This window comes from Scyliorhinus canicula, chromosome 8, assembly GCF_902713615.1.
Source record: "Scyliorhinus canicula chromosome 8, sScyCan1.1, whole genome shotgun sequence".
Lineage (NCBI taxonomy): Eukaryota > Metazoa > Chordata > Chondrichthyes > Carcharhiniformes > Scyliorhinidae > Scyliorhinus > Scyliorhinus canicula.
Window position 1 is genome coordinate 161140016 of NC_052153.1, and position 18705 is coordinate 161158720.

The window sequence follows — 18705 nt, forward strand, 5'->3', positions numbered from 1 at the left end:
TGAAGTCAGGCTGGTGCGAATCACCACTGGTTTTCAAAAGCGGAAACCAGTCATAATGGTCATGCCGGGGGTGCGGAGCTGGCTGGAGGCCGTGGGGGTTGAGGGACAAGACTGGGCATTGCCCCGCCAAGGGGGCTGTGCCAAGGGCAGTGCCAGTGGGCATATCAAGGGGGCTATGGCCGGGGGGCAGGGGGATTAACTCTCGTCCACTGGGGGAGTTCCCCTTCTGTGTGGTGGAGTATGGGTGAAGAGTGGGCTGGGGGTTGCTGTCCCGATGTAGTGGCGGGGGGGGGGGGGGGGGGGGGGGGGGGGGGGGGGTTGGTCCCTAAATGTAACATTGGGATCAGGGCGCCCAATTTCTGTGGAGTTACCAGGCCCCATCCCCACCAGTGTCGGTGTAAGCCACGCCCCCAGATTCTCTGTGTACAAAATGCCAGAAAATCTGGAGGGACAGCTTGGCTGTGCCGCTGGAGAGGTACACACCGGTTTGGCTGTGCCGCTGGAGAGGTACACACCGGTTTGGCTGTGCCGCTGGAGAGGTACACACCGGTTTGGCTGTGCCGCTGGAGAGGTACACACCGGTTTGGCTGTGCCGCTGGAGAGGTACACACCGGTTTGGCTGTGCCGCTGGAGAGGTACACACCGGTTTGGCTGTGCCGCTGGAGAGGTACACACCGGTTTGGCTGTGCCGCTGGAGAGGTACACACCGGTTTGGCTGTGCCGCTGGAGACGTACACACCGGTTTCGCTGTGCCGCTGGAGAGGTACACACCGGCTTGGCTGTGCAGCTGGAAAGATACACACCGGTTTGGCTGTGCAGCTGGAAAGATACACACCGGTTTGGCTGTGCAGCTGGAAAGGTACACACCGGTTTGGCTGTGCAGCTGGAAAGGTACACACCGGTTTGGCTGTGCAGCTGGAGAGGTACACACCGGCTTGGCTGTGCAGCTGGAGAGGTACACACCGGTTTGGCTGTGCACACAGAGAGGTACACACCGGTTTGGCTGTGCAGTTGGAGTGGTACACACCGGCTTGGCTGTGCAGCTGGAAAGGTACATACCGGTTTGCTGTGGACACAGAGAGGTACACACCAGCTTGGCTGTGCCGCTGGAGAGGTACACACCGGTTTGGCTGTGCAGCTGGAAAGGTACATACCGGTTTGCTGTGGACACAGAGAGGTACACACCATTTTGGCTGTGCAGCCAGAGAGGTACACACCGGTTTGGCTGTGCAGCTGGAAACGTACACACTGGTTTGGCTGTGCAGTTGGAGAGGTACACACCGGTTTGGCTGTGCAGTTGGAGAGGTACACACCGGTTTGGCTGTGCACACAGAGAGGTACACACCGGTTTGGCTGTGCAGCTGGAGAGGTACACACCGGTTTGGCTGTGCAGTTGGAGAGGTACACACCGGTTTGGCTGTGCAGCTGGAAAGGTACACACCGGTTTGGCTGTGCAGTTGGAGAGGTACACACCGGTTTGGCTGTGCAGCTGGAAAGGTACACACCGGTTTGGTTGTGCAGCTGGAAAGGTACACACCGGTTTGGCTGTGCAGCTGGAGAGGTACACACCGGCTTGATAAGCAGCTGGAAAGGTACACACCGGTTTGGCTGTGCACACAGAGAGGTACACACCAATTTGGCTATGCAGCTGGAAAGGTACACACCGGTTTGGCTGTATACACAGAGAGGTACACACCGGTTTGGCTGTGCAGTTGGAGAGGTGCACACCGGCTTGGCTGTGCAGCTGGAAAGGTACACACCGGTTTGGCTCTGCAGTTGGAAATGTACACAGATTTGGCTGTGCAGTTGGAGAGGTACACACCGGTTTGGCTGTGCACACAGAGAGGTACACACCAGTTTGGCTATGCAGCTGGAAAGGTACACACCGGTTTGGCTGTATACACAGAGAGGTACACACCGGTTTGGCTGTGCAGTTGGAGAGGTACTCACCGGCTTGGCTGTGTAGCTGTAAAGGTACACACCGGTTTGGCTGTGCAGCTGGAAAGGTACACACCGGTTTGGCTATGCAGCTGGAGAGGTACACACCGGTTTGGCTATGCAGCTGGAGAGGTACACACCGGTTTGGCTGTGCACACAGAGAGGTACACACCGGTTTGGCTGTGCAGTTGGAGAGGTACACACCGGTTTGGTTGTGCAGTTGGAGAGGTACACACCGGTTTGGCTGTGCCGCTGGAGAGGTGCACACCGGCTTGGCTATGCAGCCAGAGAGGTACACACCGGTTTGGCTGTGCAGTTGGAGTGGTACACACCGGTTTGGCTGTGCAGTTGGAGTGGTACACACCGGCTTGGCTGTGCAGCTGGAGAGGTACACACCGGTTTGGCTATGCAGCTGGAAGGGTACACACCGGTTTGGCTGTGCAGCTGGAAAGGTACACACCGGTTTGGCTCTGCAGCTGGAAAGGTACACACCGGTTTGGCTGTGCAGCTGGAAAGGTACACACCGGTTTGGCTGTGCAGCTGGAAAGGTACACACCGGCTTGGCTGTGCAGCTGGAGAGGTACACACCGGTTTGGCTGTGCACACAGAGAGGTACACACCGGCTTGGCTGTGCAGCTGGAGAGGTACACACCGGTTTGGCTATGCAGCTGGAAATGTACACACCGGTTTGGCTGTGCACACAGAGAGGTACACACCGGCTTGGCTGTGCAGCTGGAGAGATACACACCAGCTTGTCTATGCAGCTGGAAATGTACACAGATTTGGCTGTGCAGTTGGAGAGGTACACACCGGTTTGGCTGTGCACACAGAGAGGTACACACCGGTTTGGCTGTGCAGTTGGAGAGGTACTCACCGGCTTGGCTGTGTAGCTGGAAATGTACACACCGGTTTGGCTATGCACACAGAGAGGTACACACCGGTTTGGCTGTGCAGTTGGAGAGGTACACATTGGTTTGGCTGTGCAGCTGGAAAGGTACACACCGGTTTGGCTGTGCAGTTGGAGAGGTACAAACCAGTTTGGCTGTGCAGCTGGATAGGTACACACCGGTTTGGCTGTGCAGCTGGAAAGGTACACACCAGTTTGGCTATGCAGCTGGAAAGGTACACACCGGCTTGGCTGTGTAGCTGGAAAGGTATACACCGGTTTGGCTGTGCACACAGAGAGGTACACACCGGCTTGGCTAAGCGGTTGGAGAGGTACACACCGGCTTGGCTGTGCAGCTGGAAAGGTACACACCGGTTTGGCTGTGCAGCTGGAAAGGTACAAACCGGTTTGGCTGTGCAGCTGGAAAGGTACACACCGGTTTGGCTGTGCACACAGAGAGGTACACACCGGTTTGGCTGTGCAGCTGGAAAGGTACACACCGGTTTGGCTGTGCACACAGAGAGGTACACACCGGCTTGGCTATGCAGCTGGAAAGGTACACACCGGCTTGGCTATGCAGCTGGAAAGGTACACAATGGTTTGGCTGTGCAACTAGAGAGGTACACACCGGTTTGGCTGTGCACACAGAGAGGTACACACCGGCTTGGCTGTGCAGCTGGAAAGGTACACACCGGTTTGGCTGTGCAGCTGGAAAGGTACACACCAGTTTGGCTGTGCAGCTGGAGAGGTACACACCGGTTTGGCTATGCAACTGGAAAGGTACACACCGGTTTGGCTGTTCACAGAGAGAGGTACACACCGGTTTGGCTGTGCACACAGAGAGGTTATCACCAGTTTGGCTGTGCACACAGAGAGGTACACACCGGTTTGGCTATGCAGCTGGAAAGGTACACACCGGTTTGGCTGTGCACACAGAGAGGTACACACCGGTTTGGCTGTGCAGCTGGAAAGGTACACACCAGTTTTCAGGCTGAACCCGACACTCTGCCAGATTTTGGGAAAATTCCACCCTCAATTCTTGAAATTTTCTCAAGAACCTCAGAATCTCTCTCCACTTTTGAAAAAAAGAGCGCCAAAGACTCAGGGAAAAAAATTCACCTCATCATTTGATTAAATGGGCGCCTCCCTATTTTTAAACAGCGACCCCCAGTTCTAAAATCTTCCAAAAGACGTACACCCTCTCCATATCCATCTCTAGTTTCCTCATTATATATATATGCTAGTCTAGTCGTTAAAACTACTGGTCTAACATTTAAACCTCACAATTTACCAAATAAAATAATGAAAGCTTCTTAGATTGTTGTAAAATCACAGCTGCTTCACTCGTGTCCTTCAGTGAGGGGAACCTACCACATCTTCACAGTCTACATGTGGCTCTTGCCACGCACTCTACATGGTTCTTAATGGCCTCTAGGCAACTGGCCAATAAATGTGGCTTTCCCAGCATTGCTGAGAATACATTAAAAGGAAAGAGGCCACAATATGAGTGACTATTTGTTAAATGCACATGTGTAAATTACCAACCCTCAGAAAGTGTATTTTGGTCCTGTGGAAAGAGGTTTTGCATATGCACAGGGAAGAATCACTTAACACCAGGATGATGGGTAAATGAAGTTAAAACTGAAAACGCTCAGGAGGCAGGTCTGGCAGCACAACCTCTGTGACGAGTGAACTGCCTATGGCGCCACGCCAGCCGGGGTCGAAGGGACTTCGCCGGCCGGCGGACGCCCGCGTATGCACCGGAGCATCAGCAGCTGCTGACGTTACCCCGCGCATGCGCAGGAGAGGAGGTCACTTCCGTCTCCGCCATGGTGAAGTCTATGGCGAAGGCGGAAGGAAAAGAGTGCCCCCACGGCACAGGCCCGCCCACCGATCGGTGGGCCCCAATCGCGGGCCAGGCCACTGTGAGCGCACCCCCCAGGGCCAGATCGCCCCCCAGGACCCCGGAGCCCGCCCGTGCCGCCTAGTCCCGCCGATAAGGTAGGTGGTTTGATCCACGCCGGCGGGAGAGGCATGACAGCAGCGGGACTTCAGCCCATCGCGGGCCGGAGAATCGCCGGGGTGGGGGGGCGACCGCCATGGCGCGATTCCCGGCCCGCCGAATCTCTGGTGCCGGAGACAACAGGGAGCGGGATTGACGCTGGCCCCCGGCGATTCTCCGACCCGGCAGGGCGTCCGAGAATCCCGCCCAGAGTCTCTGCTGTTATTATCAGAGCAGGAATAGTGGGTGATAGCAGAAAATGTGAAACATATTTACGAAGGCTGCTGTCCATTAAATCCATTAGACTGTTACCCTGTAGCATATGTCAGTATTCTTGTCTCGTACTTACACCCTGCCATCCTCCCACTCTACTCCCATTTGCTAGCCTCCCCTTTCCCCATCGTTAGCAAAGTGGCTCCCAAACAGGATCCCCTTAACATATCGTCTCAAAATACATCCCTTCTCCTCCACACCATACCCAAACCCCATCAAGATCAACAGACCTCTCTCCCCTCCAAGAGAACAAAATATAAAGGAACATGTACCTATCCCCTTTTACAACTACCCCCATTCCCCAACAGAGCAAACGTAAAACAGTGGTAAAAACAGCAACATATCAACAATAATACAAACACCCCCCCCCCCCCCCCCTTCATATACAGAGTCCAAACAGTCCTCTTCTCTCGGGTGAAGGCCCCTGGCTGCTCCAGCGTATCAAAAACGTGATCATTCAAATTGTAACCCGTAAACGAACCTGGTACACCATTCTAAACCTCACGCCTTTGTTATAAAACACCACCTTCACCCTATTGAAGGCTGCAAGCTACGTCGCAATTTCAGTCCAAATCATAGAATCGTAGAATTTACTGTGCAGAAGGAGGCCATTCAGTCCATCGAGTCTGCACCGGACCTTACAAAGAGCACCCTACTCAAGGCCACATCTCTACCCTATCCACGTAATCCAGTAACCCCCACTTAACCTTTTTGGACACAAAGGGCAATTTATCATGGCCAATCCACCTAACCCGCACGTCTTTGGATTGTGGGAGGAAACCAGAGCACCCAGAGGAAACCCACGCTGACACAGAGAGAACGTGCAGACTCCGTACAGACAGTGAACCAAGCGGGGAATCGAACCTGGGACTCTGGCGCTGTGAAGCAACTGTGCTAACCACTATGTTACCGTGCTGCCCCAATGTCCTGATATATTCGAACCTTATTTCCATTCCTGTCAATTTTCCGAATCCTTTTCGCTCACTCCAAAACCCCACCTTCCTTTGATAATTGTGGAAGCGGATTATCACTGCCTGCAGTGGCTCATTCGGTCTTGATTTTTGCCTGAGCTCCCAATGTGCTTTGTCCTGATACATCTGGATGGTGCTTCCTTCCCATCTCGATATCCGATTTTCTTTCCTTCTTTAGGAAACTGTGGAATCTTACCACCACTACCCATGATGGCTCATTCGCCCAAGGTATCGGTTGGAGAGTTTGGTGACCCCTGTCCAACTCTGGAGGGGAGATCTGACCATTCCGCCCACCCAACAGCTACCCGAGCCATCTGGAAAAATACTCAGTAGGATTCGGACCCTTCATCCCTCCGGCAATCCCACAATGCTGAGGTTTTGTCTTTTTTGACCTTTTCTCAGGTCACCCATTTTGCCTTCAGGATCTATTTTTCTCTCTCCCACCAAAACGATCTCAGCCTCCAGCGAGGCGATTTGATCGCTGTGTCTTAACAAGGTTTCCTCCACTACCTTCACAACCTCTCCTTGACTTTTCACAGCCTCCGAGATTTTCTCCACCTTCTCCCGAATTGCACCAAGCGCCTCCTCAATTGATTTTTTAAGTGTTTCCATCATCACTTGTCCTTATTTTTCGAAGTGTTTCCCAAACTACTTCTCAAACTCTGAGGGCAGTACCCCCGTCAGCACTGTGATAGCAAGGCTTGCACCCACTCCGCCATCTTCCATCCTGCTGAGCCACTTCACAAATCTGTGGAAGGATTTTCATTCGTAACTTTCTTTCCTCCAGTCTTTTTTGAAATTTTCAACCTTATTTTGTCGACGGATTCACTAAAACTTTAGCCAGGCTGAATTTGTTCGCTCAAATTCCCCGGAAACCAGGCAAAAAGGGCCAAACAAACATATACCCTGGAAGGAGCTACCCAGTATGTGACCTTCTCCTACATACTGGAAGTCCGATCTTTTTGTATTTGATGAGATTTTGCTATGTGTAAGACGGTCACATTACTGGTCTACAAAACAATAATAATTACATTTCTATAACTCCTCGACCATGAAATGCATTCTGAGGTCCTCAGGATGTGAAGGTCCCTTATAATTGTAAAGTTGGGCAGCACGGTAGCCCTGTTGCCTCACAGCGCCGAGGTCCCAGGTTCGATCCCGGCTCCGGGTCACTGTCTGTGTGGAGTTTGCACATTCTCCCCGTGTCTGCGTGGGTTTCGCCCCCACAACCCAAAGATGTGCAGGGTAGGTGGATTGGCCACGCTAAATTGCCCCTTAATTGGAAGAAATTAATTGGGTACTCTAAATTTAAAAAATACATATTTAAAAAAAAAAAATAATTGTAAAGTTGCAATTTTGTTTTTCCTTCTGCTCTTGCCTCACATTGTACTGGGAGCTGAAGCTGTTTGCCCACTGTGACATAGGATTGCCTTGGACAGATCCAGGCATTAATGCAGACCCAAACTTATGTGGGCCGCCTTCACCAAAGGCAGGAGAGGTTTACTGCTCATTGACCATTTATATCCCAGACCCTGTCGAACTCCTGGAGGCATTGGGCAGGTATCCCCATCATTTTCAATTTGGCTGGGGTGGCCCCCTTCAGGGATGTTAGTTGAGGGGAAACTGCTTATGGAGCCATTCCACTGCACTAAAGAACTGGGAAGCATCTGACAAAAATCTTTCAACGTTTTAAGTGTCTGGTCCCAATTATGTAATCTGCTCCATACTCGGTTATCACAGCGAACTGGCTTTTTATGGGTTACTGTCATCTTCATTTCTGCCAGCTTGAGGAGCTGGCAAGAATGCTCCATGTAGCCAACATTATTTTGGGGCACAAATTTGGACAGAAGACATCATCCTACTGATCTTGCCTCCTCGGGTGGAGCACCGGAAATGCTTGCCCCTACGTCCGGTCGAAATGTCACCACCACATTACGTGTGGGCACAAACCCACTGTCAACAAATGCCAGCCAACATTCTGACCCTGGCTGCTCCTACATTTTCTCAGAACCATCAGAAAAATGGGCAGCTAATTGAAACCTTATATAATTGGAGGAAGCGCAGTTGCTTTCTTCTCCTTGCAGTGGTTAAAGGTTTGAGATGTGGCATTCCCTCTCCACTCCTGATTTAACTGCTATGCCTCACAGTGAGACACCGTGCCTGATTTCTACTTATTATTAACGATACAACATTTTGATTATTGAAAAAGGAATTTGTTACCATTTCAAAGCCAACAATGTGGGGTTTATAGAGTGACTGTCGAGCCGCAGTCAGATGCAGATATTACTCTCAACAGTATGTCACAGGCAATGGACTGTATTTCTCCACCACACAACTTTGTGTGGATCAGAACAATTACACATGGATTTTGTCCATGATAAAAAAAATTGCTATTTAGAATTTTGGTTTCCATTTATTAACCATGTAACATTGAGGGCCGGGATTCTGGCTTAGGTCGGGGGTCTTCTTGGGATGGGGGTCATTTTGTTGGTCTTCCCATCTGCAGCTTTTAAACCTTTTAAACGGTCTGTCAATTTCTCAAAATTAATGTTCTCTGACATTAAAGCGAAAATCTTCCCATCTGCAGCCATTAAATTGTCTGTTAGCATGCCACGTTCAAAGATCTAGAACATAGAACACTACAGCGCAGTACGGGCCCTTCGGCCCTCGATGTTGCGCCGACCTGTGAAACCATCTGAAGCCTATCTGACCTACACTATTCCATTTTCATCCATATGTCTATCCAGTGACCACTTAAATGCCCTTAAAGTTGGCGAGTCTACTACTGTTGCAGGCAGGGCGTTCCACACCCCGACTACTCTCTGAGTAAAGAAACTGCCTCTGATATCTGTCCTATATCTATCACCCCTCAATTTAAAGCTATGTCCCCTCGTGTTGGTCATCACCATCCGAGGAAAAAGACTCTCACTGTCTACCCTATCTAACCCTCTGACTATCTTATATGTCTCTATTAAGTCACCTCTCAGCCTTCTCCTCTCTAACGAAAACAACCTCAATTCCCTGAGCCTTTCCTCGTAAGACCTTCCCTCCATACCAGGTAACATCCTAGTAAATCTCCTCTGAACCCTTTCCAAAGCTTCCACATCCTTCCTATAATGTGGTGACCAGAACTGCACGCAGTACTCCAGGTGCGGCCGCACCAGAGTTATGTACAGCTGCAGCATGACCTTGTGGTTCCGAAACTCAATCCCCCTGCTTATAAAGGCTAGCACACCATATGCCTTCTTAACAGCCCTATTAACCTGGGTGGCAACTTTCAGGGATTTATGTACCTGGATGCCGAGATTTCTCTGTTCATCTACACTACCAAGAATCTTGCCATTAGCCCAGTGCTCTGCATTCCTGTTACTCCTACCAAAGTGAACCACCTCACACTTTTCCGCATTAAACTCCATCTGCCACCTCTCAGCCCAGCTCTGCAGCTTATCTATGTCCCTCTGGGGCAGCACGGTGGCACAGTGGTTAGCATTGCTGCCTACGGCGCTGAGGACCCGGGTTCGAATCCCGGCCCTGGGTCACTGTCTGTGTGGAGTTTGCACATTCTCCCCGTGTCTGCGTGGGTTTCGCCCCCACAACCCAAAGATGTGCAGGTTAGGTGGATTGGCCACGCTAAATTGCCCCTTAATTGGAAAATAAAAAAAAATTAATAAAAATAATTGGGTACTCTAAATTTAAAAAAAAAAAAAAAAATCTATGTCCCTCTGTATCCTATAACATCCTTCAGCACTATCCACAACTCCACCGACCTTCGTGTCATCTGCAAATTTACTAACCCATCCTTCTACACCCTCTTCCAGGTCATTTATAAAAATGACAAACAGCAGTGGCCCCAAAACAGATCCTTGCGGTACACCACTAGTAACTGAACTCCAGGATGAACATTTGCCATCAACCACCACCCTCTGTCTTCTTTCAGCTAGCCAATTACGGATCCAAACCGCTAAATCACCTTCAATCCCATACTTCCTTATTTTCTGCAATAGCCTACCGTGGGGAACCTTATCAAACGCCTTACTGAAATCCATATACACCACATCAACAGCTTTACCCTGATCCACCTGTTTGGTCACCTTCTCAAAAAACTCAATAAGGTTTGCGAGGCATGACCTACCCTTCACAAAACCGTGTTGACTATCGCTAATCAACTTGTTCTTTTCAAGATGATTATAAACCCTATCTCTTATAACCTTTTCCAACATTTTACCCACAACCGAAGTAAGGCTCACAGGTCTATAATTACCAGGGTTGTCTCTACTCCCCTTCTTGAACAAGGGACAACATTTGCTATCCTCCAGTCTTCCGGCACTATTCCTGTCGACAAAGACGACATAAAGATCAAGGACAAAGGCTCTGCAATCTCCTCCCTGGCTTCCCAGAGAATCCTAGGATAAATCCCATCTGGCCCAGGGGACTTATCTATTTTGCCATTTTCCAAAATTGCTAACACCTCCTCCTTTTGAACCTCAATTCCATCTAGCCTGGTCGACTGAACCTGAGTGTTCTCCTCGACAACATTGTCTTTCTCCAGTGTAAACACTGACGAAAAATATCCATTTAACGCTTCCCCTATCTCCTCTGATTCCACACACAACTTTCCACTACTATCCTTGATTGGCCCTAATCTTACTCTAGTCATTCTTTTGTTCCTGATATACCTATAGAAAGCCTTAGGGTTTTCCTTGATCCTATCCGCCAACGACTTTTCGTGTCCTCTCCTCGCTCTTCTTAACTCTCCCTTTGAGATAAAGGTCAAACTATCCCCTTTAATGTGGTGGAAACCTTTGAAATAGAGTTTTTACTGTCAATTTGAAATGAAATGAAAAATGAAATGAAAATCGCTTATTGTCACGAGTAGGCTTCAATGAAGTTACTGTGAAAAGCCCCTAGTCGCCACATTCCGGCGCCTGTCCGGGGAGGCTGGTACGGGAATCGAACCGTGCTGCTGGCCTGCTTGGTCTGCTTTAAAAGCCAGCGATTTAGCTGAGTGAGCTAAACCAGCCCCAATTTGATGACCCTTTGTTTTTTTCCAAAGCCTGTTTGTATGCCTAGAAGCTTTGAACTGCATTTCTTACATTCAATTTCACAGACCATTGTCTTTTACAAGCCATTTGATTGACAGATCCAGGCAGTTTCAAAGGGAGTATTAAGGTTGTTTATTTATACAGCTCTACAAGAGTCAATTAACTCAGAGGAAGAGCTGTTTTTCTAACAGCAGTTTTTTAAAAAGAGGCTGTCCCTTTGTTCTCAAGAGCTTCCATTGAATGGCCTGTCAGATTTCCCCGCGTGCCAGTGGGGATCACTCCAGTTTTCGCGCAGGTGGGAGCACTTAGTTTCCAATCAGGAGAATCACACCCTAGATTAATTGACTGCCTGACATCCATCTCACAAAAATCTATGAGGATATTCAGGTGTCTTTGTTTAAGAGTTTCTTACCTCTTTGCTAACAACCTCGAAAATTTTATGGGCTGACCTTTACCTGCCCCCCGGTGGTCATGTTTCCTGTGGAGGGGGCGGAGGGCAGCACATAAAACAAGTCGGTGGCCCACCCCACCAACTTCCAGCCCATCTCTGAGTTTCACCCCATAATACAAAGGTTTGGCAGGTGCCAAAATTGGCAGCTTGCCCACCTAATTGACCCTCATCAAACATTGCCCATGTCACAAAACGGTCGTCATGTGCAGTTGAGCTGGAGCGGCAGCCTGATTCCTTTTCCCTGCAGTCTCCTTCTGCCATCTCCTTCTGCTGTGATCACTGTCGTGAGTTTTGGAGGGTGTCAACGTGGCCACGATGTACACAGCTCAGAATGCGTGGATTTTGCAGATGAGAAAGCTAATGACATTGGCATTTTAAAAAAAAATATAGGCTTGCCCTTTAAGCTTATTAACAATTAATTGAGTTAAATAATGAATATGCTTATTTTCTGTTCAGTTTCATTACCCAAAGCACATAAACGATAAGTAAAGTCGCCATGGGCCCTGATGACCATAGGCTGTTTTCCCCTTTGAAGAGCAGAGCTGACGCATGGTGAATTAACCTGAGGTTCACCACACCTCAGGCGATTGGGAAGGTTGAAAAGGCTGGGCCTTCCTACCATAGAACCCCTACAGTGCACAAGGAGGCCATTTGGCCCATTGAGTCTGTACCGACTGTCTGAAAGAGAACTCTACCTAGACCCATTCCCACGCCCTATCCTCTTAACACCAGAAACCCCACCTAACCTGCATTACCCTGGACACTAAGAAGCAATTTTATCATAGCCAACCCACCTATCCTGCACATCTTTAGACTGTGGGAGGAAACCAGTGCACCCAGAGGAAACCCACGCGTACACAGGGGAAAAGTGCAAACTCCACAGAAACAGTCATCCGAGGCTGTAATTGAACCCCGCTACCCATTTACACTCCCCCCTTACACCCTGCCCTATCCCTGTAACACCATAACCTAAACTGCACATCCCTGGACACTAGGGGGCAATTTAACATGGTCAATCCACCTAACCTGCACATCTTCGGACTGGACAACTGCAATAACCTCAGTAGGTACAGGAATTGAACTTGCGCTGTTGGCCTCGCTCTACACCACGAACCAGCTGTCCAGCCAACTGACCAGAGTAATCAGAGCATACCACATGTGCCAAGTTCCTGGCACCTCTGCCAATGGAGAATCACATCAATTTCCCAAACCACTGGAATATCAAATACCCTGTCCCTGCTTCTGAAAAGACCCTAAGCCTCCAGTGTAAACCTTCTTTTGTGAGCACTTGATTTAACAATCCGCAACTTTCTTTTCAGATACAGTTCCTGAAGATTTCCGGGAGTTTCGGGCACAGCAGCTGTAGCCACTTCTTGGAGACATGGCAGCAGAGAGGTCCATGGGAATTCCTAGTCCTGACAATGTGGGGGAGTGAAACAGCTGTGAAAGAAAGAAATGTGTTTAACAAGTAATGTAAACAAGGTTGCAGAGCTGTCTCTGACAATCACACTAGACATTCCAATAAAACATGTTAAGAAGCCATATTTAATCACATTGTTCTGATTGTGTTTTTTTAATAGTTTAACACCAGCAGGAACTGTACAACTTACAAAATGTTAATTAAATCAACTATTAATGGTATCCTTATTTAGTCTGAAGCAGATTTTACTCTAAAAAATGTAGCACTGTATAAAATATCTATTTTCTTTTTTTAAAATTTCTTTTTGGATGTGGGTGATGCTGATAAGCTTGGATGTGCTGCCCATGCCCTTCCTATCTGCATCTTAGGAAATGGCATTGGTCTGCCACTGGCTAAAGCAACTCAACTCAATCGGAATAAAATTGCAGTTGTCCAGTTCAAGCTCACGCCCGACTTATTTGCTGGCCTTAGCCAGGATGGGGTCACTTCAATTGGTCTCAGAATTCCCAGGATAGGGAGAAGAAAAAACTAGCCAAGGTTCCAAACCCCTGGACCTGAGGAATAGCAGCTTTGTCTATGCAAAGACTCATTTGCATTCAGAATTTTCAAAGTTATCACTTCAGTGGCTAAGTTTCTAAATACATTTCGCTGGGAAACCTGACCCAAAAACGTCAATCATTTGCCCGTGTTGCGTTGGGTTAGCTTATGTAATGTTACAACCTGCTCCACTACACTTATGACGGCTGGTGACCAACAATCCTTTATCCTTGATCTCTTGGCTCCAGCCAAACAATGGGGCCTACCTGGCTTACCAACTTGCCCAGAGTATTTAAGCGAGGCCTGAGCCACAGTTTTGGACAGGCCTCAGGCTTCTCGGATCAGGAGTGCACTGTTCACACAACACTGGCAGCTAGGCCCAGGCAGTTAGACCCAGGATAATTACTAGCCTAAAAGTATTAGTAAAAATGAACTTGAATCTGTCAAATGGTTGTCAAATCACATTGATTCAATAATGTCCCTTTGGATAGGAAAACTGCCAGGTCCAGATCATTTGTGACTTGATCCAGTTCTACACTAATGTGAATAATCCTGACTGCCCTGTAATTGGCCTAGCAAGCCTATCAGTTATATGAAGCTGCTCAAGAAGAAGGCCCACCACTTCAAGACAACTAGGGACTGACCTTGCCAAATATGTTGACAAACATCCCAAGAAAAATTATTTTTAAAATGTTAAACTAATGCATTTCCGTATGGTATAATAAAATTGTAGGGTCTTTACTATCAGTAACACCAGCGATAAATATAAAATTCTGACTGTTATTGTATGAAGTTTCTCTCTGTGATCCACGAACAGCCATTTTTGATTTTCATTGGATCATTGAATGGTGACAACACAGATGCAGGCCATTTGGCCCATCAAGCCCTCTTCAAAAACAATTTAGCAACTTTTAAACGTAAAAGGTTGAATTTTATGGTCTCCTGCTCGACATGTTTTTTGGAGGAGGGGTTGGGGCATATAATAATCTTTATGGGAGTCACAAGTAGGCTTACATTAACACTGCAAGTTACTGTGAAAATCCCCTAGTCGCCACATTCAGGCACCTGTTCGAGTACACAGAGGGAGAATTCAGAATGTCCGATGCACCTAACAAGCACAAGTCTTTTCGGAATTTAGTGGGAAGAAACTGGAGCACCCGGAGGAAATCCATGCAGACACCGGGAGAACACGCTGACTCCGCACAGGCAGTGACCGAAGCTGGGAATCAAACCTGAGTCCCTGGCACTGAAGCAATAGTGCTAACTACTGCATATAAAATATGTTGGGTGACAAGTCCATCACCTTCCCATCCACCCCCAAGCTGACCCCATAATACACTAGATGGTTGGACACTAGGTGGGTGGGTGCCAGAATCGCCAGCCCGCCTGTCATACTTAAATGAATAATTTGAGGTTAATTAGGCTTGTTAGCAAGCCTATTGACCATGATAATACACTGCCCACCACACAATAAGGTTGGTGTGAGCAAGATTAAACCGGCCGCTATTTTGTGGCCTGGCTAAGAATAGACAGAAATCAAAGGGAGCACCTCATCCTCCGTTTGCATTGGGGGCACCTTTCCAAAATGACACCCCTCCCCCTACCTTCCACGCCACCCCCCTCCAAAACCCAACCTGCCCCCTGGGCTCTCAATTCCCTCGCTGCCCTTAAAGCCCAGAATCTAACTTCCTGTGGCAGCCAGTGTTCTCCTTCATGCTCCTTCCCACAATCCCGGCAGTGCCCACCAATGGACATTGGTGCTGCCAACATTGCTGGAGCTGCCAGTCAATCTGATTGGCTGGCAGCTCTCGAGGACTGGATTTACTCCCACTGAAAGACAGAAGTCCCAACCTCAGCTAGTGGAGGTGGGGAAGGGCGGGGGGAGGGGTGGAGTAGTCTGCCTCTCCGTAAAATGCAGCCCAACGTTCAACACTGTCCAAGAAGGGCAGGGCATCTGTGAGTGTTGTATTGGATTGTATTGTTTAAGAAATCCAAAGCACACTTCCGTGGCAAGTGAATGGTTTTAGTGATTCAATGTCATTATTATAAATGTGCAGCAAAGTTTGATAGTCAGCGTTCAACGAAATAAACTCAATGAACAACTGGAACCAGAACCCAGGAAATTACATTCATTGTGGGCAGGATTTTAAGGGGCCCTGATGTGGGGTGAAATGGAAACCCTGACCCCAGATTGTGTGGTCAAATAGTCACTTTATATTGATCTTGCCTTGATTGGCCAATTAGTGGTCAAAGCTCACCGTACAATTAAGGATGGCGGGCCAGCTATCAAAGCTGGGGGGCCAATAGGAGGCTCCCTAGCCCAGAAAACCTGCAGCCTGCCCTTTCAGGTAAGAGAGAGACAGCTTCCATCATAAAGCATGTTAGGATCCCAAATGAGAACCCATCCATTTCCAATTTGTAAATCTGTGACAAAATGTTACTGCAGTGTAGGAATGATAACACTGATCATATAGGTTTCTTTAATGTCTAAACAAATTTTAATTTAATTACAGAATTAACCACATTAACAACAAAGAAATAGCTTTACAATTAACTGTTACAGCAGACCTTAAGTAAAAGAAGAAGCCATAACTTACTTCCTAAACCTGCCACTACATTCCAATTAAGCAACCAATATATTTCAAATACCACTCACAAATAAAGTTAACAGCCAAATTTCTACTTGCTTTTCTGTGTGCAGAGATGTGAACCATCTCTGTTCAGGTTAGAGTTGAAGAACCTACTGACTCTTCAGACAGACCTGGCTCCTCCTATTAACTGCATCATCTGTACCCAATACATAAGGCATTCTTTTGCTTGTTCTTACAAGATGGTCCCTTGACGTGTTTAGCCAGGACCATGCACAATACCTCTCATAGATTATCTACACCAGCTCTTTGTGGGGAGGGGGCCAACGGCTTGGCATTCACCTCCCTGATTACCTGGCAGAGACTTCTGCTTGGACAGAGGTCGGCAACGCCACCCAAGGCGATCCAAGGTAGCGGAGTTTCTAAAACTTGAAAGAATAAAATTTGCCATCAGCGGATCAGAGGAAGGGTTCCATTACACATGGAAACCATCCACCAGCCTCTTTGAAGACCTGTCCATGACCAACAGCTGGAGGAGGAGAGGGGGTGGGGGAGGGGGGGGACGGAAGTGTAGAGGGAGGGGAAGGGAGAAACAAATCTGAGAAGGGAAGCAGGAGACGGGCTGGTGGGTGGGGGTAGGGGGGGAGTAGGGAACACCCGCACCACAGTGAGGAGAGAGAAAGCTGCACAACGCACCAAGGGGCATATGTGTCCATGCGCAGCAGCACAATGCTGCCATCCAAAGGGTGTAACCACCATGCCAGAGTGTATCTCCGGCCTCGCTCCATCTTGGGGCACGGTACTCAATGCATACCCACCACATCAGGCCACAGAGGGTCAGCTTGGGCCATATCCCGCGGCATGGTGACACAGTGATTAGCACTGCTGCCTCACAGCTCCAGGATGCCAAGTTGAATTTCGCCCTCAGGTGACTGTGGAGTTTGTACTTTCTCCCCATATCCGTGGGCTTCCTCTGGGTGTTCCGGATTCCCCCCACAGTCCAAAATGTGCATATTAGGTGGATTGACCATGCTAAATTGCCCCTTAGTGTCCAAAATGTTAGGTGGGGTTACTGGGTTATTTGGATAGGGTGGAGGTGTGTGCTTAAATAGGGTGCTCTTTCCAAGGGCCAGTGCAGACTCGATGGGCTGAATGGCCCTCTTCTGCACTGTAAAGTCCATGATATCCACACCACGCTGGTCACTGCAATGTAATGGGCCACTTATCTCTTTCGTCGGAATTTGTTTTTCTTCTGCTCTCTGTTTTTGTTTGATAACACTGGGGCGGCACAGTGGCACAGTGGTTAGCACTGCTGCCTCTCAGCTCCAGGGTCCCGGGTTCAATTCAGCCTCGGGTGACTGTGTGAAGTTTGCATGGGTTTCCTCCGGGTGCTCCGATTTCCTCCCACAGTCCAAAGATGTGCAGGTTAGGTGGATTGGCCATGATAAATTACCCCTTAGTGTCCAAAAGGTTATATGAGGTCACTGGGTTACGAGGATAGGGTGGACGTGTGGGCTTACGTAAGGTGCACTTTCCGATCATCGGTGTAGACGCGATGGGCCAAATAGCCTCCTTCTGCACTGTAAATTCTATGTGTTTATATGTAACACTCATGTAAATTTTGACTACATGTAAGTGGTTAACACTGTTGCTTCACAGGGCCTGGGTCCCAGGTTCGATTCCCGGCTTGGGTCACTGTCTGTGTGGAGTTTGCACGTTCTCCTCGTGTCTGCGTTGGTTTCCTCCAGGTGCTCCAGTTTCCTCCCACAATTCACGAAAGACGTGCTTGTTAGACGTATTGGGCATTCTGAATTCTTCCTCTGTGTACCCGAACAGGCGGTGGAGTGTGGCGACTAGGGGATTTTCACGGTAACTTCATTGCATTGTTAATGTAAGCCTATTTGTGACACTAATAAATGTTATTATTATTAAAAGGGTGTAAATTATTTATAACCTCAGGCATGCTTAATGCAACTGCACAATTGAACTGTATGATGACTTGCCTGTCATAAATGAAAAACTCTTCAAGGCGCCACGGTTCCAGGTTCGATCCCGGTTCTGGGTCACTGTCCATGTGGAGTTTGCACATTCTCCCCATGTTTGTGTGGGTTTTGACCCCACAACCCAAAAGATATACAGACTAGGTAGATTGTCCACACAAAATTGTCCCTTAATTGGAAAAAATGAATTGTACTCTAAATTTATATAAAATAAATAAATGAAAAACTCTAATAAAAACATTTTTAAAAATAAATAAATTACCTACGCCCCAGAGGCCCTTCAATCTAAACAATATTCTATTATTTAGCTATTTTTAAACAAGTGAATGGTTCTCCAGATCTATTAGCAAAACATTTCACCTAAAATCAATGAGTGTCTCACTTTCACAACACTTTAATCACATCTCTAGCAGTCATACTGTCTGTTTGCATCTTAACCCAGGTTTTAATAACATGACTGCAAAAAATATAAAATATGACAATTTCTTACATTCATCACAGGTCTCCTTGAAGTAACTTGTAAAACTTTTGAAAATGAAAATGGCCATTGGAGCTTGGTCGGTGGCTTCTGTCCATAGATTTAACCAGGGTGGACCT

General features: G+C 48.2%; 1 protein-coding gene across 1 annotated transcript in view; it reads left to right on the forward strand.

The window, feature by feature from the left end:
- Positions 1-13112, forward strand: part of thbs4a (thrombospondin 4a) — a 123734-nt gene extending 110622 nt beyond the window's left edge. The window contains exon 22 of the mRNA XM_038805576.1: positions 12883-13112. Within this exon, the coding sequence (XP_038661504.1) occupies positions 12883-12929 (47 nt within the window). The 3' untranslated portion in view covers positions 12930-13112. The remainder of the gene's footprint in view (positions 1-12882) is intronic.
- The last annotated feature ends 5593 nt before the right edge of the window (positions 13113-18705 follow it).